The sequence below is a fragment of the Neopsephotus bourkii genome, unplaced genomic scaffold (genome assembly GCF_033783945.1).
Source record: "Neopsephotus bourkii isolate Nb327-2 ecotype Australia unplaced genomic scaffold, CSIRO-AGI_Nbou_v1 NB_1154, whole genome shotgun sequence".
In the NCBI taxonomy this organism is placed as follows: Eukaryota; Metazoa; Chordata; class Aves; order Psittaciformes; family Psittacidae; genus Neopsephotus; species Neopsephotus bourkii.
The window spans coordinates 837,500-862,242 of record NW_026901640.1 but is presented as its reverse complement, the minus strand read 5'-3'; the positions used below and the strand labels follow the sequence as shown (position 1 = coordinate 862,242).

The window sequence follows — 24,743 nt, the reverse complement described above, 5'->3', positions numbered from 1 at the left end:
GCAGCGCTGACCATCCCTGCGGTCGCATCCCGGGCGGGCATGGGGTGCCCAGGCTGTCAGAGGGGTCGCGGTTGGTGCGTGTGGCCGTGCTCCGCGGCCATGGGGCCTGTGGCTGTGCTCGGGTGTCGCTGTGAAGGTAGATGCGGTGAGATGGGGACCAGAGGTGACCTGAGCTCCGGAGCAGAGGCGGGTCCCCTGTCCTGGGAGGCTGGATGCAGTCACGCTTTGCCTCAGGTCTCTGGTGTTCGCTTCTGGTGGTTCCCACCCTGTACTCCAAGCCTGTCTTTCTATCCCTGGCTCAGTTTCACTGATACAATCTGATCCTCGTTTTCACTCCATTGGTGCGGCTGACAAAACGGCATCACGGTCTGGGCTGGAGAGATGTTTGCTGTTTAGAAAGATTGCATGAAACTCTTTAAACGTGAAACATGTGCTGCTGTGATGCTTTCAAAGAATTGCTGTCTGTCTGAACGAGTATTTGAAACGGAATGTAGATTTCTTTTGTGTGGAGTAACATTTCATTTTACCTGTGTGCAGGTAGTGCTGCTCTAAGCAGAGTAAATGACACCCCCCCTGGGACAAGCTTCATGTGAAGGCAAATGGTCCTTTTCTCTAGCCTGACAGTGGAGGCTGTGGAGCTACAGCATCTGGCCTTTAGGGAGCAGGATCATTACAAGAGTGTAACCGTAACAAACACATATACTGCGAAGTCCATCACATGAGAAATGAAGGTTGGGGAAAAAATCGTGAAACAATAGGTGGTAGATGGCTTCTGGCACAACCTCTTGGAAATGTATTGTTCTTCCTTTTTTCTTCCTCTGCCTTTCGTGTGCCTGTTTTGTTTGGTCGGTTTGTTTTGTGGGGTGTTTTGTGTTTTCAAATTTGTAGCACTCTTTTTCCTCCTGCCACCTCTAAATAATGTTCAAAAGGCTATTCTTTATAAAACAATATTTGTGCAGGCTTTTGGCGACCCTACTGACGGCCTTTTTAATGCTCAAACAATGTCAATCGGCATCATTTCAGGAAACGATCATCAGTATTTTGCTGGGGACCTCTTCTGAAAGGAAACCTGCTGTCATCTTTGGATTCTTGTGAAAGCAACAAAAAGGTGTTTCCAGTGGCCGTTGTCAAGTGTGTGCATGCATTCCTCTTTAGCATTTATCTGTTTAAACAAATGGGTGCCATGATCATCATTGTATGATACTCATACAATTTACTATCAGAAAAAAATCTTACCTGAAAGAATTCTTTTCAAGGCACAGTCCAGTATGTGATTTTTCTAGGAATTCAACCAAATACTGGGTCTCTGCCGTCACATGAAGCTGTGGGTATGGATATGGGTCTGCAGCCTTTGCTCTGTTGCCTGTACCAGACTATGTGTTGTCAAGTGCAGCCTGACTCTTGCTCTTAACTCTCTGTGCCAGTCTGCAGTGGGTCCATCCGCAGGGGCAGAGTGAAGAAGCAGGCTGGAGATGGGTCTGTTGTTTCCCCTGGTGCACCAGAGGGTGGTGGGCTGCAGTGTGGTCTCAGTACACAGTACAGACGGCTGTGACACTCCAGGGTGTAATTACTGTGCCCTAGTTAACGTGGTCAGGGGCATTTGCATGGGCAGATGGATGCTCCAGTCTCGCAGAGAGCCAGTGTTACTGATGAGCTCACTGTGCACAGCTCTGTGCAGACTGTAGGTAACTCCTCATGAGTCAGTAGTTCACCCAGAAGCTGGAGGCCTGGAGATGTCCAAAGCCTGCTGTGGTTTTCCTGGAGTGGCCACGACGAGTCGCTGAGGAGTCCAGTGGATCCTGAAGAATGGCTGCTAGTGATTCCTGGGCCTCATCTGTACTTTGGATTTGAATCTAGGCATCTTCTGTTCTTGAGAAATTTTTAATGGGAAAAGAATGATGAAAATATAGGTGCATCAATATAACTGGTAAACTGTGTAGCAAAGCCTCAAGGAAATGATAAAGCGTGAGAGAGATAAAAGCAGAAAACTGGAAGCAGGAAGTACTCTTTTGGGAAGGGAGGGGACTTTGGAAGTTGAAGAAGTAGCTCCTGAGGCCAAATGTGAGGCTGGATGTGTGTGATTTGAAGACAGCTCTGTGTACTAAGTCAAAAATATGTTCATTGATTTCAATTTATATTGGAAGGGACAGAAAGGCAGGAAGCTTCCATAATACGATATGTACCTAGCTCGTACACCTCTGAAAGTTCTGTAATGTCTAGTTTTGGCATCAACCCATGAACTTAACAGGTGAAGGGATGTTTCCTTAACCACAGTCTTCTCTGTTAGTGAACCCATGCACAGGGGTGAATGCTTTCGGGTGGATATGGCTGTCTCAGCTCTATACCAGCTCAGGTCAGATAGCACTGTGTGCTTATTGCCATTTCTAATCCCACAGTTAGCATAGCCCTGAAGTAAAGTTCTGAAAGTAGTTGTAATGTGAATGGGATTGATAGCCTAAACCACCAGTGCCATTCATCTAAGTGCTTGTGATATTTTAGTTTTTACACCAGACATACTAGTTTGGTCCTTTTGGCACGGCTTCCCTCTGTGCCTGTTCACAGTTTAGAGAGCTGTCATGTACACCACATGATTCATAATGTGTGCATGTTTCAAAGTCAAGCACATCAACCTAACTAAAGGTATCTGAGTGCATGCTTATGTCCCTCCCAATTTACTCAAATGCTTTAAGTCCTTCCTCATTCCTCTTGTGTATAAGCTCTTCTCAAAATAAAGCACATGGTAGATAAGGATTTCAAAACGGGACCTTGACAGGTAAAGATAAGCACTCATGATAGCTCAAATGAGTGCAAGGAGGACTTTCTGTAATACAGGAAGAAAGGGCTATGGGAATTGCTTGCAAATGATGCGTTGAGTGTACATGTGTTACATGAGCTGACTGTTGCATTTGTAGGAAGGCCATTTCTTAGAAGGGCAGGGAGTTTCCCTGTAGTGGAAAGTAGACTGTGTTAGTTTGGTTATTAGCAGACAGGTTCTCCAATGCCACAAGGTCCTGCATATCTTAAAAAGTTTTGTATGTTCTGCCAAGTAAGTGCTTGAGTGTTTTTGCCCAACGCTTTGGTATAGGGTTTGCTTTCAGTTCTGTCCCAGCAGGTTTACTCACTTCTCAAGTTGACTACAGAACTGAAATGGAAAATAATGGTAATTTTAACCCATACATACAAGAGAAAAATGTCTTGCTACGCAGTGAGCATTCAATGTTGCTCCAAGCATCCTTGGAAAGAACTTGGTCTTTACTCTGTCCCTGTGCTAATGCCTTGCATGACTTACATTGGTAAGGGTGGGGTGGTGGCACACATTGCTAAGATCTGCCTGCTTTTTAAGAAAACCTATTCTCATTACTCTTTGGCTGGATTATATCTGTGAGAGAGACACTCTTGGCTTGTATGCAAAGATCCCTTTGACCTCTTCCTCAGGAATGTCTTCTGGTCAGCACCTCCAGAAAATATCACACCAGATCAGAAAGCTGAACTCCAGCTGTGCTTTGTCACAAATAAGTAAGTTACTACTCCACAAATCAGTCTTTCATATCGGCTGATTGATAACTGTGGGTTAAATATGTTTGAACTTGCTCTGGCATTATCTCGATTCATTTGGCAAGTTGGCTAGAAAAGGCTTATCTCTTACCAAGCAGTCCCTAAGTAGAAACAAATGCTCAGAAAATGGGGGGAGGCAAGAAAGGAGAGGAAGAGGAATTGTAATCATCCAAACTTGCAGACTGGAAGTTGGGCATGTATTATGCCTAAGGAAAGGAAGACTGTGTGTTTGTAAATTGGAAGTACTGGGAGTAGTGAATTTTTCAGGCCAAACTGCAACCTGTAGCCACATGTTTATGACTCCTGTTCAGCGGAAAAGACTTCCTTTTCCAGCAGACCTTACGCAAGAGAAGAAGAGAGTCTCTTACTTCATCTTACTTTTTGCATATATACAGGATATTTGGTTTTCTTAAAGGTATGCTCTTTTTTTTTTTTTTTTTAGGACTTTTTTCTTAGACTTGTGCTTGTTTGTATAAGATAGGGTTCAGCAGAGATTCTGTTTGAGGGAGAATAATCTATTGTCATCAAGTCTGTAGACATCACCTTTTCTTTGTGATAGCGTATCTCAGTATATGATCAGAATTTGCATGTCATAAAGGAATTTATCTCATCTCCTACCATTGATTTTTGTATTAATGTTGACACAAAAAGTCAGCAGCAGTGTTGTAACTTACCTGGGGTTTCTGGACAAGCTCTGATGAGTAGGTTGTCATCAAGATGAAGATATGACAAGAGACTCTTCACTTTTCTGCCAAGGTCTCTATGTACTTCTTGACTTGGGTTGGATTCTAAGATGCACTGATTGGGAAGCAAGAAAGAAAGCATCAGAGTAAGGCTTTGTTCTGCCTGTGTCTTTCTAAGGCTGCTTGTATGCTCACTGTATTATGTTAAAATAGAATTACTCCTGCGCATCTTCATGGAGAGTCAGCTCAGAGATCCTTTTCAGCAACTGAACTCCAATAAAGAGGTTTGGCAGAGCCTGGAGTTGAGACCTCTGTACATACGTGCCTACACACATTGACAGGAACCCCAGTCTGTCATGCCAGTCAAACGTAACGCTCCACGTACCAATTCTGGTGTTTATTGCGTGGTCAGAATTGATCTAATCAGTGAAGTTGTCTGACTTGAACCTCAGCTCTATCTTGCTAAACTCATGCTTGCACAGATACCACCTGAGCGAAGTCTGCTACTCAAGTTCAAATGTGAGCTGTTCACTGCACCTTACACCAGGAAAGCCCCGGTTAGTGTTACAGCTGCACACTAGTGACACATTTACAGCTCTGAGTCAGCATGGTGGCACACAGATGTATCACCTGGTTCTGTTCATAAATAGGAACACTTAACAAAAGGAATCATGTGACACACCAAATTGTTTAGGGAGTAGTTATGCTCAAAATGATATTTCCAGCATAGAGCATATAATCTTTCCAATGCTTGAGGGAAACCCCTCACCTTTCCTTTAAGGCTAAGACTTCTTATCCTTGTTTTCAGCCCATAGGGAATATTCTTCTCAAAGGGAAATATAATGAAAGCAAACCTGGCTATCTCTCACCCTTTGGGGGGGTTGAGAATGTATTGACTAGATTACTGCTGTGGTGAAAGGCACAGAATGAAATATAGATGACACCACCCAGAGATACTGACTCAGACATCTCTTAGAGACTTCCCTCCCTCCTCATTTCTCGCTCCCATGGAGTAATCCCACACAGTTGACAGTACCAGCAGCACAGAGTTGCCACAGCTAGCAAATGGGGGGAACAGAGACTCTTTGAATCTGGGAACACACCTCTTCCAAAAGAAGTGGGTAGTTCTTCCAAGAAATAACTTGTGAGCAATTGTGCAGAGAAGTGTCCCAGGCACTCCTGCTTCTTGTTAGGAGTCTGAACCTACTAAAAAACTAGCTCAACATGCTTAAGAAACAGCTTGGCAATCTGGCTTGGCTCTGACTGCAGCTATTCCTTACTGGCATAGCCCCCAGAATCTAGGACAAGATCAGTCCCAAGTTAAACTAGAGAAACTATATTGCTGCTATAGTGGGAGGACAACTGAGAACCACCAAAGTACAGAGGTGGTCAGATACTCTCTTGCCTCAAGCCAGAGCAGCACAGAACTGTGCCACCTACAGATCCCACAGGCATGTCCCAGCCCAGCTGTACTCCTGCTGTACTCACTTCAAGAAACATGAAGTAATCATTGGTGGTGCTGTAGTGCTCACTGGAACCTGTGCTAGTTGGCAGTCACTGGTTCTGTGGCTGAGCTCACTGTCTGTGTTCTAAACCTGCTTTTGCACGAGCTGTTTAACTGGAGCATTCCTGAAGTGAAAACTCAAACCTTAGTTTAGGCCCTAATCTCTCTGGGCATGTATCACAGCCCAGTCTGACAGCAGAGTCTTTTGTTCATCTTTCTCCAAGTGCAGCATATGTATCTTAAGTCTGAGCTGTTGGGGATGTAGGAAGATGGAAGGTGCAAATGGCATTGGATTTATGCACCTCAGCTCCAGACTGTTCAACCAGCAACACAACCTGTATGGTGATGCTTTAAATTGCTGCTGAAATCAAGGTGGTTATGCAGGTGCACAGGAGATGAGGAGCTGGTTAGTGGCTTTGCTTCCAAAGCCCATGATAACAGGAAGACATTAGTGTGAAAAAGACTAAAACAGAACTCAAAGCCAGAACATTTACTTGCTTTGGCTCTATTTGAGCCTTTTCAGGTGTTACTCAGGATATTGTTCAAAACAGCTAAAATTACTTGCTTCCTACCAAGTAAAGCCACAATGGCAGGTAAAAGCAGCAGTTTTGCAGTAAAACTCTCCCCACCTAAATACAGACTGTGAATTTTGTAGCTTGACTGGCAACACTTCTGGTCAGGCAAACGTGATGTGGGGAAGGGGTGTCACAGGTGGTGCCTGCAGAATGTGTACTTAGGTGGCTGTGACTCAAATACACTTTCCATGCTTCAATGAGTGAGAGGAAAAAAAGAGACAACTTCCTGTTGTGGGGTTTTCTAGCAGTGATTTTCCTAAAAGGAGAAAACAAGGAGTTCCATGGGTTTCTTTTGGCTATCCTTGGGGGGACAGTAGTAAGGGCCAGGATTGAACCCCACTGCAGGCCCATGGTATCCTCTGTGTAAGAATAAGGTCAGTGACTCCTTGTCATTGCCTTGAACTTTTTTCTGTGACTGTATCATCATCATATTCTGAACCCTCCCCGTAGAGACAAAGCTGTCCTGGTCCATCACAGTGCAAAACAAGCCACTCTCCAGCGTGTCCTACTTTTAAATTTCAGTAGGGAGAATCTATCTTGATGCTTTATGTTTTAAAGGACTAATTCCAAGTCTACAGACTTGCCACTGGGGCAAAGCAGTGTTGCATGTGTCTACAAGGAAACACTAGCGTGCCTCAAGGTAGGGCAGTGACGGTCCAGGAGGTAGCTGAAGAGTAGTTATTCTTTTAATGTCAGTGTAAATGGAATTACAAATACCCTCTGCAGAACCTGCCTGGATATTTGCTGGTCTAACTCAGAGAGAAGATGCAGTGAAGCTGCTTCATGCCCATTAGCCATTCCCTGTCTGCTTTCAGGGTCTGCAGGCAGAATTGTATCCACTGCCGCCAGATGGCTTTTGGTACTTTTAAATTTGGCTTTAAAGTTAAAGCATAGCTGTCTTTTCTCTCGGGAATGTATTCCAAAGTGAACAGGGGCCAGGTCTCTGTTGTTGCCTTTCTGCCTAGAGAGAAAATCTAATTTGTACTGTGTGCACCTTGGAGAATCAGAGAGGAATCACAGGACACTTAACCAGTAGCATAAGGAATCACGCTTTGATCAGGGGCTGTGGACTGACTCTCATGATTATTAGTTATCCCAAATGGAAGACCTCTAATAGCAGAAGCTGCACGATCCAGTTTAGAACAGTCATTAACATGACACTGAGGACTCCTGCTGGGATACAGCAGATCCAGGATCTGATCTGACTCTGCCAAGACAGGTAATTGAGCACAGCGTTCAGAATGCAGCAGGAGCCTCTGGGTCCCTGAAAACCTTCAGAAGCCTTTTGCAAGTGAGTTTAACAGGGCAGACAAGCATTTTCCTGCCCAGTTCTGCTCTCCCGACGTGCTTCTAAAACATGGTTTGTTGATTTCTCAAAGAACTTTCACTTCTGTTTAAAGCAATCTAAATTTAGAAAGGAAGTCTTAAGCTTCTCACTGCTGCTGTGTGTGGGCTATTGTTAAGGCTTGGAGATTCCAGTGTGAGGTTTTATTTTTAGTTATTAATGATGCTGAATAAAGTGGAAAGAAGTAATAATTATTCTGGTTTACAGAGTGTGAACTTCAGCTAAGTATTACTGCTAAAAGATACTGGGTAGGGGAGATACATGGACCTGTCGATACAGTACTGGAAGCTGTGTGTCAGTGCCTCTCAGGCTGCCGTAGCAGAACCTTTCTACCTGTTTCCCTGCCCAGGCTTAAAGCATGGAGAATATTCTAGCAATTTTTCTAGTTTTCATCTTCCAGGCAGTGTTTTCTTCTTTTTACCTTTACAGTAAGCTAGCGGACCATGTTCTGCTTTAGGATACACTTGCGTAGCTCCAATGAAATAAGCAGAAGTAGTAAGATTTTGTTAAAGCTTCCTGACTCTTTTAGATGTCTCCCTCTTATAAACTGCTCTTCATCTGCCAAGCCAAACATTTCAGTTTACGGGCCTTTTGTCTTGCTGACCAAACCTGAAACTTTCCACACAGTAAAACATTTCTTATGAAGGCTTCTGACTTTAACTCTCCCACAGTTTCTAGAGACCGTTCAAGTGCCTTAGGCCAGCACCAGCTAGTAGTATCAAACTCTCCTACTGTAGAGCAAAGACAGTACTTTCGCCCCCGCCTCATTTTAGTCAGTTATGGAACCTATGCCCTTTTCCCCCTTGTTTTAAGGAAACAACTGACTACACAGGTATTGTTATCAGGAGATTGATCTGCCTGGAGAGATCTGCATAGGTTTCAGCCTACTCTCTTTGGAAAAAGAAAGGTTTCTTCTCCCCCCTTCTTTCTCCTTTGAAGCACAGGGTGTCTGGAAGCTCTCTGGAAGAGGAAGGAGTTGTTGAAGTAAACCAAGGTGAGCACAAGCACCAAAGTCTCTTAGCACTTGCTCACACAACTAAGCTGGGAGAAACCCCAGAGTAGCTATCCAAGGGCTTGTCAGCATCATTTGTGTCAAATCAGGATATTATGTGTGTTAAAACTGGTTTGGTATAGCTTTGTGGGTCAAGTGTAATATTTGAAGAACCACTGGCTGATGGCTACAGGCCCCACGTAAGCACTGTTGCATTGGTGGCATTTGGTATGGCTATAACGAGGCAGAGTTTCTGTGGGACACCTCTGTGTGCACTCTAAATTCCTGGGCCATTTGCAGTCATGGCCAGTGACTTGATTGGAGTCTGGAAACCTCAGTTTCCAGAGGAGGAAGGAGAGCTGCTGTAAGTTCAGGTCTTCAGTTGTTGCACTGAAGCACTGGCTGAACTTGTGCTGAGACCGTATCTGTAGGAAATACAATCCTACTTTAGGGGAAGATGTTTTTTATAATGATGCTGAAGGCAGCATTGTAGCAGTAATTACCCATTTGCATCTAACTAAATGGGCCTTATCAGTTATCATCTGCCAATCGTTATCATAACTGAAGTTATCATAACTGAAGGTGTAGCTAGCAGTAAGAAGCTAGCTATCTCTACTAGGGTGACACTAATATTTAGCTTTTTATTCTTATGGAAGCTGAATCTACAACACTATTCTGCTGCCAAGGCATGCTCCAGTTCCACTGATGTGTTCTTTCCCTCATTTTTTCTACTGTGTTATTCAAATTGCCCCAGTTGCCAAGAATAACTAGTTTGTGGTCTGAGGCAAAGAGCTTTGAAGTTAATGGACACCTCCAACACTGGCTTTCAAATTGAAGGTGGTGGCATCTGTCCCTTTACTGAGTGAGAAATGAGTAGCTTGGCACCAGCAGTGCAGTGGTGATGCAGCTCTTAGCTGAAGCCCGTGGTAGTGCTAGTGCTCCTTACAGCTCCTCTCTGGAGTCCACTCAAACTGCCTTTACTGTGTTCCTTAATGAAGGGGCAGACCCTGCCTGTAGCATTTTACTAACAGATTTTTCAGTGTCCTTTTGAACTGTTATGCCAAGAAGGGTGAGTTGGGAGAGGCTTAGCAACTGGCTTCGAGGTACCCATTTTTTTGGTGGCAGCAGTGGGAGAAGATGCAGAGCTGACAACTACAAGATATTCCTTCTCAAAGCTATGTACAGAAATCTTGTTGCTGTGGTAGTCAACTTTGATGCAGTGGAGCAACTAGGAGCTATTTGGAATGGGGGGTGAGGAAGACTGAGGAGAGGAAGCATCAACCCATGCTGGTGTTTGTGACAGCATGCCTGGTCCTGTAGGAATTGGACAGTAAGAGCTGGAAAACATGCTGACCATGCAGGGTTGTGGGTGCTCTTGCCCAGAGAGTTCAGGGTTAACACACTGCTGATGTGCAGGTCTTTGGAAAGAGCAGGGTGCTTGGGAGGTCAGAGAAGCATCCTTGCTCGCTTCTGTCTGCCTTCATTGCACTAACTTAGCCAGAACTAGCTAAATCCTTCTACTAGGCTTAACCTGCATCCCCTTTCCAGTTCTGTTAATGCAAAATGTTTCCGGTTCTTAATCTTTCCTAGGCAGAGCTCCACTATGTACCTTCAGCCCAATGAATCCTGCTTGTGCCTGCAGTGGGTACCCCATACAGCTTGAGTGTCTCTATCCAGCAGTGCCTTCCCAGCCACTCAGCTTTCTCCTCTGGCCGAAGCCTTGTGGACAGACTCCCTGAGGCCCCACAGCCATAGCCTGACTCAGCAGTTTTCCACAGTTCTGGCTTGATCTTTCCTGCAGCTGTAAACCAAGGTGCAGGGGGGAAGGGGAAACACACGAGGAAATGCGTGGTCTGATCCCTGCCTCTCCCTTTCACTCCTTACAGATCTTATATGTAAATAGGCTGGCTCAGCCTTTTCCGCCTTCCTGTATTCCTGACAAGAGGAGCCTGGTGTGAGGTCTCTTCAATCCAGGCATGGCGCCTTTGTGCTGCACAGGATAAAGTCTCCCCACTCAGACAGCATTTTGCAGGGTGGGTTAGCAGCACGGTCTGTGTCAGCTTTCCTGACAAAGCCTCAGTGCTGTGGGAACAGTACCAGCAGGCACTGCAAGTCTCCACATGGCTGGAATTCTTCAGAGTTCTAAATGCTGAGCCTTCAGCCCCTAATACAAGTAGCTGTGGTTCTGAGATTGGTCTGGCCTCAAATTTTGGGGCAGAGAACATGAGGAAAATCTGGAAGCCATCCTGAATGGATGAGGGATTTTCCATTTATCAGTAATAAAGGTTCATTTCTCTGAGAAAAAATATTTTGAGATCTTTTCCTCTAAGAAGCCTGGTACCACCTCTTGCAGCACTTACAGTGCTGGCTACCAAGTCCTGTACTCCTTCATGGCTTCACTGCTACCAACAGTCCTCTCTAACTCCTCTGTAAGAAGAGCGCCTGTTCCGTGCCTCCTGCAGTTCCCAACTTGACCTGCTGTCTGCTGCTCATCACTAACGCATGCAGTAAGCACTTTCTAACCTGGTTGCCTAAGAGATTAGGTACTTAACTCTACAGGTACCCAAATGCCACTCCTGAGGACAGCCAGTACTCTTGCTGTCACTTCAGATGCCCAAAGGCAGAAAGAAGGAATGACCTCCAGGACAGCCAGCATCAGACAGGTGGGGATCACCACAGCTCAGTACAGATAAAGGTACCTTCTGTTAAATTATTCTCTCATGTTCTGATGAGCTTCTGCTTGCCATCTGCCTCTTACACAGTCGTCATAACAGGATCTGTTCTTTCAGGGACAATTTAATTAGATCTTCTTTCAGTAGGTTTTAATCAACTATTATGGGGTTGCTGGTAAATTATTTACAGTCGTATCACTTGATGGAACACTTGGTCTGCTAAAGGGATCACATCAGTGACATATCTCTAGCAAAGAGTACAGCTGGCTTTAACTTAGGACCCTGCTTGTGTTCCTTGGGGTTATGTGAGCCCACTTTCCTTTACAATAGTAGAAACTGAGTGTGACTGTGCTGAAAACAAAGTTGTTGAAGCAGTTCAAAACTAGGGTAAGAGCTGAATTTAGCTCTAGTCTCTGCTGGCTCAGTTCTTTTCTAAGTGCCTTTCAAGGTTGAATACCTTAAACAGCGTGGCCTTGACCCTCACTTGAAGCTCCAGCTATTTAAACAGAAGTGCTGTTGTGCTGTCTTCAGGCTTGGTCTGATGTAAAGTAAGTGGTTTTTAAATGGGCAAGGTAGTAAAAAACAACACTTAAATAGCAGTGGATAATAAAGTGAGAATGTGGACATTTTTAGAATACAGAAGGAGTCTTTCTCTGCCTCATTTCACCTGTCCCTTAAGTGGTGATAATTTTACAGCTATAGGATATCTCATCTCCTTCCATGCTGTTGGATGTTTGTTTCAGCAACATTACTTTTCCCCAGTTCAGCTCCCACTCTTTGTGAGAGCTCCAGCGCAGGAGGATCTCAGCCTGGGTTCACACCAATGACCATCTGCTATTCCTGCTTACATACAGGCTCTGAATTGAGATGCAGTTTGAAGATGTATAATCAGTCTTACAGATCTGTCACCTATGGAAACCTCATTCCAGGTATTTGTTATGCTTATTTGGTATTTACAATCAGCATGAGCTTGGGTGTGTTTTTAACACTTAGTGTGCAGTCTGTGGGTGCAGCTCAGGTTCCATTAATGACTGGAAAATTACTAAATCCTTTTGAAGAAGAGTTTGTCTCTCTTGTTTCCATCAAATTCCTTCCAGTGTAGTATTTAAAAGAATAGTTTTGCAGGTTCTTCGTGGTGTCTTGCTTCACTTGATGGGTTCATAGTGCTGAGATACAGAAATGCAGCTCAGCTGAAGCTTTGTGATCTGAGCTAGACAGAGGACAGTAATATTCATTTTGAAGCACAAATCTCAACTGGGTGTTTGGAGAAAGGCTATTTAATACACTATGAAGGCCATATCTGACATCAGCCCAATGACTTCACTGTGATTTTATTTCTGCCATACGCATGTTAAGGCAGTAAATCCTGGCTTGGCTTACCCTCTACATCTGATCTATAAAAGTTGATGCAGAAATTGTGCAGACTTTGTAGTTGCACAGCCAAGTACAAAATCTGATGTAGTGATCTTGCGCATATTTAAAACTGGGCTTAGAGGGGAATACAGTGATTGTAAGAATCCTGTTTCCAGCTATTCTGTCACTGCAGGGCTCCATCCTATAAAAACCTGAATCATTCACACAGAAAGTGCCCTGCCCTCTAAAGGAGGATGCTTTGAGACCAAAAGTTGCAACTTGCTACCTGTCCACACCACTGCATAAGGACAAAGAACTGTTACCAAGATTACAAGACCATGTGACAAGGGCTACTAACTTACATACAGGACCAATACCACAATAAATTGACGTAACACCTTGACTGACAGTATGCTATCAGAGCTGTTTTACCTTTCAAAGCCTGTGTCTTGCTCTTGACCCTCCTTCTAGTTCTAGCCTTCTAGTCTAGCCTTCTTCCTAGTTCCTATCCTTTGCTGCTCCAGCTCATTCAGCCCCTTCACAGCATCCAGAGCCAGCTCATATTTGTGTTCCTCCCTTTTGGGCCATGTAAGTGGCAAGAAATCTCTTACATGATGCTCTCATCCATGCCCCCATAACATGCAAATACTGCTACCCATGACCTAAATAATATTCACTGTTTGTATAAAGATTTCCTTTGTTCATACCTGGCTTTAAAATCTCTGCCACTGAAATGGTGACAGGAATGCTTTGAAGTCCAGTTCCTCTGAAGGTCTTTCTCTGCGTTTTTAAGACCTTGAACCTTTCCCTGATGCTGATAATGAACTTAGCAGTATAGTTAGGAATCAAGAATACCACGTAGGAAAGTGACTCTCCCATGACACACGCCATGTATCCTTTCAGTGGATAAGTGCAGATGTTTGAATTTAGGAAGTGATGTTCAGAGAGGTCCCATAAGGGACCAAGGGACAATTTAGCAGGCCATTGAGTCTTGTTGTTATCATTTGTCATAAGCTTTTTGTGAAGGAAAAGACAATTTACACTCTTATTGTGTAGGCACAATGGATGCATGTTTCGAAAGGCTCCTGAGAATGAACAACTGGGGTGAGAAGTTGTGTACTCTACAATTCCCCCCCTGCAATAAGAGGGAGGACTGCTTACACTTGTGCTTTTTTATCCTTCCTCATTCTCCAGAATGGCCAACAAGAAGGGAAGTTTTGGTGTAAGTGAAAGCTGAGCACACCATAGTCTCAGCTGAGGGGAACTGAAAGCAGCCGGCCTGTTTGTGACAGCATTTCAGTTAGCCACAGGTTTTCTAATCTCTCTTGGCAAGTAGCTGGGCAGGTGCCTTTCAGAGAATGGCTGGTACTCAGTTATTTAGTATTTGAGGGACAAGACAATGTGGAAGCTGGGATAAAAGGGGACTTCACTTGTATTGCACTGTAATTCTAACATTGGAGTGGCTGTTACAGATGGCACGGTTATGAGACAAATGGAGCCTTAGCGTTGCTTATCTGGGTTGGATATCTGGAGCACACTCCTGCCAGGTTATCTGCTAGTCTCAAGGTTCAAGCTAAAGTGAAACTGTAGAGCGTTGGTTTTATAGCCTCGTCCCTTTCTGCTCCTGTGTAACCCAAAAGGTTTTTCCTCTCCTTTTCTCCCACTGCTGTGCTTGCTGGTTTCATGTATATCATCACTGGTCTGAAGCACTCTGCAGCTGCTAGAAGAAGGCTGCAGAAGGCAGGTTGCTCCCTGTCACTGAGTGTTCCCTGCCCCCAGACTTGGCTATTATCTACGCAACATGATCTAGCACAGAGTGGCTGGGAACCAATGGTCCAGAGTTCATTTCCAGTTATTATCGTAGGACAGAGTCAGTCTGGTTAGAGGTGCTCATTTCCAACACAGAACATATACCATTGGAAAGCACAGATAAACTCTAGGTCAGTTTTACTTAGCTTCATATACAAGTGTTACAGCTAAACAGGAATAGCAAGATGGAGTTAAAGTGCTTCAGACGTCCATGATAAACTAGTAAAGTCCCTTCCAGTAGAAGAGATGTACATGGAGGACTAAGCTCTAAAACACCAGTGGAAGTTTACCTTTTTAGTCTCTAGAGATGTACTGAGGACAGTTCTTAGCTTTGTCTCAGTCCATGTTTGAACTGGGCTATAGCTGAATAGAACACATCAGGATTACTTGGCTGGGTTGGGACCAGATGTCAGTGGCCCCAGCAGATGTGGCTATTGGAGAGTAATGGCTTGAGCAATTACACCTGCAGTCACACCCCTGTGGTGGTATGTGTGTGGGTGTTGCTGCTCTGGAGTTCAGGCATCCTACCTACACTAACCAGGCTAGTCCTCTTAACTGCAATGCTCTTTTGTTTGCTTATTATCTAGGACACTACTAGGAATCCTTCACAGACAAGATCACCCAAGGCCCTAGCTTTGAAGGCAAGCGTGTTCAGAAGTTGTTGGTGTGCTCTCCTAGACTGGGGATTAAAGAGGCTGAACTAGGTGAATCATTACCCTCAGAATATGTACTTCTAGCACTGGGGTACTATCTTGGGTGTCTGTACAGTCCCAACATCAGTGATCCGACTGTAACTACAGCCAGCACAGGAGCACTAAGTTAGTAAAGATGGTTGGCTACTAGCAGTAAAGCCTCCTTCAGCTGTACTTTGCTGCATGCTAATACAGTTTTGAGGCAGAAATGACGCTTGGTACAGCTCAGTATGTGTACCTGGAGATGAGGCTACCTTAGGGTAATTCAGTGTCATTGCCTTGTCCCAGCTAGTAATCTGTGTGCTGCCCTGGGAAACAGAGGTCAGGCAGCTCATGGGAACAAACCAGTGTCATAGGCTGTTAAATTCAAAGGCAAAGTTTAATAGGGCAGTGCAGCCACAGTGGGGAAGGGGAGCCACTGAGCTGGACAGACAGGTCCCACTGGTTTCCAGACACTCTGTCCCAGCTGAGCAGAGCACCAAGACTGTGGGAGCTGGATGCTCTCAGGTAGGAGCAGCACCAGTACTTGGTAAGATCAAAGTTTAGCAAAGTCAAGGCTCCACCAGGTACCACTAGAGTGTTTGAGCTTTGTTTAGCAAGAGTCCATCAGAACAGTCACTAATTTAAGTTCTGTGAAGTTAAGTCCCTCCTACAAAGCACCATTGATGACATTAAATCAACAGTTTCTAACCCAAGATTAACAGCTTCACTTTGCTATAGTCTTTCCTTTAGGGAGACACCAGCTTGGATGTCATGTTCCCTATTTAGGGAACAGAGGTCATATCCTGCTTTGTCTCTGTAGAGGTGACTCCTACTCTTCCTCTTGCCTCACTCTTTCTGCCTGTGTCCCTGCAGAATAGCAGGGGGAGTAGGAAGGAAGAAGAACAGATTCAGTACAAAACCTCATTCAACACAGTCAAAGAAACCCAGCAACTAAACAGCAGTTTTATAACAGAGCAAACCAGTAGAGCTTATGCACACAGCTCACCCCAGAAACTGCCAAACCAAATCAGGAAAAGAACAATCAATACATCCATCCTGCAACACCACTCTTCTGCTTCAGAGCATTTCCCTCCATCTCACATTAAGCCCAAACTTCTTCAACTAGTCCTTCATTCTCATTACAATAACACTGACTGCTTCAGGGGATGGTGCTGGAGTTTCAGAGAGGACTTTTCTACCTGAAGTCCCCTGCAGGGAAGTCCTTCCTGTCCCCACTGTGTCTTGGGGTGCTTGACTCTCCAGGATTCTGTTCTCTCTTGTTCCTGATTGCATGGAAGTAAATTTCTCAAAGTGTGTTATATCTCATGAATCATCAGCCTTCTGCAGCCAGCACAGTGAAGGGAATACACTTCCACACTAGGAAACCAGGAGTGCTTTAGAGAAGTGATTCTTCAGCTGAGGCTACCTCAGGCATCATTGGAATTTGTGTTCATTGTGCTGTAACCTAACTGGGAGATGTGCTTACTCACCGTGTTGCGTGAGAGGAGGCCTGGGGATGCTTGACTGATGGGAGGCATGTCCTAAGGATTCGTGCTCCTTGCCTTACATTGTCTTCAACTACACCTCACAGAAGATCTCCTGAGACTCTGATGATCCTGATCTTGAGAGAACAGGGAGGCAAACCTGAGGACACAGAAAGAGAGGGAATCAGAATGATAAATTGTGTGGGTTTACGTGTTTGTTTTCTGAGAGAGAGCTGACTCAGGAAGCAAACTCAGTGTGAATCCCCCCTTACTACTGACAGGCCAGACCTAGAGGAAAGGTAAAGAAATCTCATATAATCCATTGACTCCATTTTCTTTTTCATTGCTTTAGGAGCCTTCTCCAGAGCTGAGCTGTGGGGGAGCTGCTTTCTGCTTGGCAGCTGAATCCCGGATATGCTTGCACAGATTTTTCATTCTTGTATTTCGTGCCTCAGCACATTGTCCATAGCGCTCTGGAAGTGCTCTGCAGAACTGATGAGCAAACTGAAACCCTCTGATCCCTGCTCCATGGCAGAACATACCAAAGATTTTCCCTTTTCCTCTTAAAAGCTGAAATAAGGAAGTTTGCTTTGTAGGTTCAAAGCATTTTGAACAGAGCAGGTTTAGTGCATTTTGTTCTTTCTGACAATCAGAAAGTGCAGTCTCATTGCAGCTTGTTAAAATAAAGCTGCTTTGCTCTTTTAAGACACTTTCAGAGATCATGGCAAGTTGCCACATTCCAGTTAAGCAATTTCCTACAGTTGACATATTTAAAAACACCCCACATGGTTTTCTCAGCCATCTCCCTCCTCCATTTGACTGCAAGGAGGAAAACAACAACAAAAACACACCCACTAAAACTGAACCACAACATAGAACCCCTGTCCCTGTACTTAACACACGTGAGGTGAGTATTTTCTGCAGGCCTTCTATTTCTGGCCTTGCTACACTGGAGGAGTGTTGTAAGATTTACTCCCAGCAGGGTTTTAGATCCCACCTAGCAGGAGGTGCAGTAGGGTACCAATGGTGTTTATAGTCTTCCACTGTACAGGTGTGGTGTTTCAGTTTTGAAAGCATCCTAAGGAAGTTAGCATTTTCAGTAAGGCCTAACTTATTCATGTATGTCCCTTTTGGAAAGATCAGGATTAAACACTGTAAATGAAAGGAGTCTAAAAATCCCATGAGTGATCTTTGTGTAACGACCAAGAGCTGGTTTGCTGCAGTGAAAAGTCTCAAAGCTTAAGGAATGAATTTGTATCTGCACTCAGAACTGTGAGTTCACAGGCAGACAGATACAACGTAGAATCCCTTTGTCTTTCCCCTGCTCCTGAGGAGGGGAGGATTTCCAGTACAGAATAGCACACAGGCTTCTTACAATGGCTTTTTATTTTTCCCTAAGCAGTCATGGCTTTTTCTCATGTCTGGTTGCTGTCCCTCAGCAGCCCCTTCTTGAATGGAGCAGAAATCGTGAAGCCCAGAGGCTGCTGGATTTGCTCACCAGGTGCTGATCAGAGATACTTTAAGACAAAAAGGATCTAACTAAGCACATGGAATGCAAAAGGGGTGATGAAGTGTTTTGAAGAGTGTTTCCTAAGGACACTGTACAGCACAAAAAGTGAAAGATGTAAAACACTGCAAAGCTCGGCAGAGAAAGGGGATGAACAACTGCATAGATCACTTTAGAAATGCTTCTACAGGTTGATGCTCTGGGGTTGTTTTCTGACTCTTGGAGTGATCTGGGTGTAAGGGGTGGCAAATGAACTTCCCTGGTCTCAAGATTTCTTCCCAGTCCCCAGCTGAGGAGAAAACTCAGGCTCAGGTTGCACACACACACATACACAAAATGCTTCCATTCTGATCCTGCACTGGTGCCTTTCCTTTTATTACATATTTAATACAGGCTTCTATTGGAAAATTAGTTTGAGAACTTTGATCTGTTTCCATAGAACCCTTTGAAAATGAGCAACCTACCTAACCCACTTCCACGGAGAAGGCTTGGTTTTCACTGAGTGACTGTGACAATACACTTCTCTTAAGCAAAACCAAAGAAAAACCATCCCAAAGCCCAGCTCCTGCTCTGACGAGGCTCAGGGACAAATGTGCTGTGTGGAGCTTCTGTGGAAAGTCCCAGAAGTAATGGATATTGTATCTGGCTTAAGGATCCTCAGCTTGGAGCTTGTTTTTGTGCATGTGTGTGATCATTTTTCAAGTGTTGATTAAAATCTTTCCTGGCTGCTCTATGATGCCAAATAGCTGTTGCAAGGCTGTCCGTTGTATGGCCAATTGTTGCTTATCAGTCTCCTGTGTATTCTTCCCCATACAACTGTTAACCAGGTCAGCAGCTGTATTTTCCTTCACTTTCTAAATGGGCACAACAATGTCTGGATGAAAGTCTCAGAGTCACAAACTGAAACTGTTCTTTTCTGGGTGGGAATCTGAGTTCAGGTGTCTCCATTCTAAATACTATTTCTGTGCTTGAACTAATGACTGAAACCCCATGTGGCTGCTCTGGGCAAATGGTAACCAGCAAGACAGATTTTTGGAAGAACAGAATGTGAGCAGTAAGCCATGGCAGCTTTCTCAGGCAGTGTCTGTGAAAGGAGAAATGTGACCCCAGCCCTTGCCAAAATAGGTCCATTCTTTCTAGTGGAAAGCTAATAATTTGGAGCATTTCAGAGAATAAGGTTTCTTAGCTGAGATTTCCCAGGGTGCAGAGATGGAACATCTTCAGCTCTGAGACCTGCAACCTGCCCCTGCACAGGCTTAAACTTTTCTGCCCAAGATTCTCTTTCTGTCTGACTTTCTCTTCCCCAAAGCAGCAGGTTGGGGAAGTGTTGTCGAAGTGAGTAGGAGAAGCTGGAACTCTTGAAGTGCTCAGGTAATCGAGTCAAAGAAGCAGAGGATTGGATTTTGTTGTGTTTTGGTTGTTTTCCTTGGTCTAATAGGAAGTCTGAGTCCTGTCGAGAACAAGCTGCTAATCCACCTCATTCCCCAGCCAGTACCTGAGGGAATGGAAATGTGTTTTACTGAGGGTACACAAATAGAAATGTGGAAGACTGAAGGAAGATGGTTGGGAGGGCAGGGGAAGAGAAAAGAAAAACTGTTTTGGGATTAGGGACAGCATCCTGGGCAGTAAACTGCTTCATTAAAGTAGCTCAGTGCCTTCAGAGTACTGCTACACATGCAATGTCCTGCCCCGTGGTCCCTCGCTGTCTCTGCCGGTGCTCAGTACCTTGCAGGATGAGGCTTGCAACGGGAAGGAAAGGGAAGTGCAAGAAAGTGCCGGGGACCCAGAATTAGTCATTCCCTTCCTGACCTTGCTGAAGGAAATGTCTGGCTTTACATTTTTTGCTGTAAACTCTTGATTCTGTATTTTTGCTGTAAGTTCACACATGCACAGGCTGTTGGGTTCTTTGCCTCCCCCTCCAGACAACCAAATGTACTTGAGAGTTGTTTTACAGATGTGTGAGAATGATCAGTGCAGTCATAAAAATGATGGAGGATATGCTTTCTAAAGGCATTTTAAGTTTAAAATCTCACAGATATATCTGTGAGTTGTAACACAGCCCCGATGCCCAAAACATGACCTGCTGCTTCCTCCCCAGATTATGAACCTTTCATAATCTTTCTCCCTATCACTTGCTGCTTTCTGGCTGCAGTCACTGTAAATGGGAATGGAATGTGGGGTAGTTTTCTTTATGTGAGAAGAGATACAATGGATTTGCCAAGACACTGAATAACTATAGTTCTAGGGAGAAGTATAGTATTAGTGTTATCTCTGGACTGCATTCACCTCTCTACAGCTTTATGGGCTAGCACAGCTGAATTGGACAAGTACTTGTTCACCTGCCATCCTTTGAGAAGCCTGGGTTGCATTAGCATCTGCGCACCGTCTAAACTCCTCCCTCTTCCCCAGCTGGGTGAAGCAGGGTTAGAGCATTGTGTATGCTCTGATGAACCAGGAACTGAGCCTTGAAGATTGTAAGATGTGGAACCATCAAAGCATGTAAGCTCCTAACTCGCTATTGAAGTCTGCAGGGGCTCTCCAGTGGTTTGCTTGGGAGCGTGCAAGGCACAGGAAGAAGAGGAAGGATCTGAGCTGAGGTTTCCCCAACTGTCCAGAAGGATTTACTCAGGGCTGATCTTTGCTTGCTGCATGCAGATAGAAGGTTTTGAGCTCCTGAGCCTCTCTGGATTTTTTTCAGTGTTGTTACAATGCAGGTCAGTGTTTCAGCCAACACAGAATCCCTGGAAGGGATCTGGAGATCCTTTTTGCTGTCTTGCCAAAGGCATGAGCCGCTCTGCCTAGTGCATTTCTGACAGATGCTTGTTAACTTATTGTTAAAGACCTTGGTTGAGAGCCAAGACTCTGTTGAACTAGGCTTTGTGAAGCCTCAGCTGCTGAGGACCAGGTTCTGGACTGATGGTGATTCTCTTCCAGATGGTCACTGGGTTTGTCTGGGCTCTTTTTGATCTGGCTGCATGTGAACAGATACAGGATCTGGGGAAGGGATGGAATAGTGAGAACAGGAGGTGTGCTGTGCGTGGACAGAAGTGTTCTTCATAGCAGGGTAAACCCATAAGCCTGTTAAATGGCACAGGCACTAATGTAACGAGTGGATGGGAAACCTTAACAGTTCTCTAGGCCAGCTTGGAGTAATGATATCCTTCAGTATATATGCTTTGTGCAAGGGGAAGATTTAGTCTTCCTATGCTCCATATGGAAATGCAGTTAAGCCTAATGAAGCATGGCTGAGCTAAGAAAGCTAGATGGGTGCTGGAGAGAAGTCTGAGCTGAGAGGAGGTTGAGCTGCAGATCTGATGTGGCAGCAGCAGGGTTGTGCTCAGCAAATGGTAAGTTCTCAGTCCTGCAGGGCCTCTCAATCATTCTGTTGCAGTTGCATGTCCTGAGGTTAAAAAGGAAGGGGGAGGGCTTTCCTTTTTAGTGTTCAGTGGGTGTGAAATCTTTGATATTTAAGCAAAGGACTGTTCCTGTAGCTACATTAGGCTTGGGTGCCTCTCTAGGATGAAATCCTTGAAGAGAATCGTTTTCAGGCACAGGGAACCACTTGCTTGTGCAGTTTCATCCTCCCACTCATGCTCTTTGCTGGGGAGGCCTCAGCTGAGTGTTTACAGCTCTCAGTTGCTGGGATTGTGAAAAGGAAAGAAGGGGAAAGAAAAGCAGTGGTATGTGGCCTCCAAGTGACCCAGAAATGATGTCGTCTGCATCATCTGACAAAGCAGAAATAACATACTGTAGTGTTTGGGCAGTGGCTATTGTGTCAGCCTCAGGCATGACTGAAGGTTCAAAGGAAAATCCATCCATCTGGTATTCCAGCTCTCCCTATCCCTCTGCTTCTCTGTGCTTTTATATACTGATTTCTCTTAAGGCTTTTCCCCCCTCCTTCCGCAGACTTTTTTCCATGCACTTTTCTGTTTGTGAGCGCTGTTTTGCAGCATTTGTTTAGCAATGCATTGAGAAACTATTTCCTTTTCTTCTATAAGCAAAACCAAAAGTCCTCAGGCCAGCCCAGGCATGGGGGTTCTGCACAAGCACTCAGCCATTCCTGTGCAGAAGCTGCTGCAAGACTGGTGGCACTGGAACTCCCTGAGCTAGCCTCTCGGTGATGTGAGTGACCCAGTGATGTGATGCTCCCTGCCCTGGCAGCCTGCAGATGGGACCAGGGAGTTCTGGTGCCCAGCCTGTCATTGTGTTGATTTCCTCTGTGCTTCAGCAGCTCTGGTGCAGTCGATGCTGCCGTGATCTGGTGGTTAGATCAGAGCACTGAGAGTTCACTCTTTTGTGACCTCTTTTTAGAGCTGCTCCTTCACTTTGTGCAAATTATTTTTAATCCTTCTTCCTCTTCCTTACTTTTAATAAGGTGCTGCCACATGGGGTCTTGTGAGTATGTTAATGGTCATAGGCTGGTTTGGGCATCCAAAGCAGTGGCTCTGCTCTACAAACTGCTTCTAAGGGAGCTGTGCCAGTGGTCCAGCATAGCGGTAACCTACATACCTGGTGCCTTTGACTGCCCTGTATCATCAGTGGGGACAGGAAAAAGAGCCAAGGAAGCGAATGCTCTGGCCGCTGTTTCAGCAGAGCAGAGCTGGAAGCCAAGTTTGCACTTTGGAGTCCTGCTGAAGGAATCAGCTGGGTCCAAGGAAGAGAACATGAATTCCACAAACTGCAAATTGGTGTCTGACAATGTGAGCTCCTCTTCTCGGGTATCATCTCAAAAAAGTGAATCTGCTACCTGATAGTTCTTTGTACTGTTTTATCTGCTGGCGTGGCCTTACTCATATGGGGCTGATGAAGACAGATGTTAAAGTACCATCCTTTTGTGGGTTCAGTTCTCCTGGTTTTGAGAGCAAAGTCACATGGATGAGACATTGAGTGGCCTCATTCTTTTAGGCTACAAATACTTCCTTGAAATGCTTTGTTTTTTTCTATCTTTTCTTCTTTTTCTGAGTTGTGCATTTTCCTCCTGTACAGCTTTTGTGCTTGCCGTGAACAGAGCTGTTTGAATTCCATGCTGAATTCAACGTAGCTTTAAAGTTTGTGGGATTATAAGGCTCTCCAGCTGAATCCTGCATCATCTGAGTGTTCCTAATGAAAGCACAGATGGGAATGATGGGTTTCTGTGTTGAACGAAATGTTCTATGAACAGGTTTGGATGAGTTCGCACTGCTAAACAAGCATATGCCATGTTAAAAGGGTACAGACCCACTCTCCCTGTCTCACCAGGCAGATTTGGTTTTAAACCACTCAAAATCAGGCATTAGTTTAGTTCGCCCTATACTGGAAAGGGAACAGTCCATGCTGTTATAAGGTATTTTTATACCTACACACAGAACAACTTAGCTCTCCGAACACAGAGGGGAAATGAGACTTTCTGAGTCTTGGGTTGCCGCTTGGTGATGCTGTGATCAGATGATAACAGCTCAGATAGCCAGGAGGCATTCACATGAATCAGCTGCTAGAAGCTTAAGTTCACAAAAGGAGCAGTTCAGTGTTGGGTTGTGTGGTGCAGGAGCTGCAGACATGTTTGAGTTTGGACATACCTGGTATCACTGCGCTTCGGCCCTAAATGCAGAGTCCTGACCAGCACTTTTGCTGCTTTGGTGTTTGCTACTTTCCATAGATTCGGTATTCCCACCCTGTTGCTGTGGTATCCAGGTGACTTACTAGCTCTGTTATGACCATCTTTTCCGAACCCAAGGAAGAAGGTCTGAAACGAAACACTGGTTCTTCCCTTTGCATGGATCAATTCAGCTGCAACTCTCTGCCTTTTTAACTCCGCTGACTTGGACAAAGGTGTCCTGAAACACACCTGCACCGCTGCCGGGCTCCTGGTGCTGCTGAGATCTTTATCACGTTCTCACATGGTTGCTGAGCATGACTTCAGAGACAAATTTGGCAAGTCAGATTCTGACCTTTTTATGTTCTCTTCAGTGCTCAGGTTGCTCAAGGTTTTTTTCTTCCCTGGCTTAGGGTTTCTCTATATAACAACACTGGGGAAAATAGATAAGTCAGCTAAAGGTGTGAAGTGAATCCACTTTCACTGGATGCCTTACAGTGACTCATCTTCCTTTCACCAGTGTCCCATGCAGACACACTCTGAGTTCAGAAGTTTTGTCTCTGGTTCAGGAGGCAGAGGGGCAGAACCTCCCGATGCAGTGTCCTGCACCCACAGCAGCTACTGCTGCTGCTTCGGGGAGCGCACCCTTGCCCTCTGGGCCTGTTCCTGGCAGGAGGTTAATAGAGGAGTTCCTTCCTGATTAATTCCTGTCTGGTGGAAGATAGATGATTTGCATTTCTCTTGGCCACATGTAAGAGCTGGGTCATGCATTGATCTGATCCTTTTAAAGCTTCAGCTGCCAGCTTGTTAAATTGCAGGGCAGTGAGCAGCTGTAAGCTCGGGAGCACTGGTGTGAGCTCATATTTATTGTCTTTTCAAGTGCTTTCAGACTCCATGAGATTTCATCTCCTGGGACAGGAGAAATCTGATCTCCTTTTGAACAAGTGCTTGATTTGTTGATTAAATGACAATCGTTTGGATTAGGTATTGTGAAACCCCCTCTTCTAAACATTGCATAT

The 24,743-nt window shown here is 44.9% G+C and overlaps 2 protein-coding genes across 4 annotated transcripts in view; one reads left to right on the top strand and one right to left on the bottom strand.

Moving 5' to 3' along the window:
- NOS2 (nitric oxide synthase 2) overlaps positions 1-24,743 on the bottom strand; it is a 75,596-nt gene that overhangs the window by 4,144 nt on the left and 46,709 nt on the right. The window contains exons 26-28 of one of the 3 annotated variants that reach the window (XM_061363301.1): positions 16,652-16,805; positions 4,230-4,353; positions 1,930-1,946 (exon numbers count right to left, since the gene is read on the bottom strand). In XM_061363301.1, coding sequence (XP_061219285.1) covers positions 16,740-16,805 — 66 coding nt within the window. In that variant the 3' untranslated portion in view covers positions 1,930-1,946; positions 4,230-4,353; positions 16,652-16,739. Of the gene's footprint in view, positions 1-1,929; positions 1,947-4,145; positions 4,354-16,651; positions 16,806-24,743 lie in introns of those variants that run through there. The other 2 variants (XM_061363302.1, XM_061363300.1) reach the window with 2 other exon arrangements.
- Positions 1-24,743, top strand: part of KSR1 (kinase suppressor of ras 1) — a 52,353-nt gene that overhangs the window by 607 nt on the left and 27,003 nt on the right. The window lies entirely within an intron of this gene.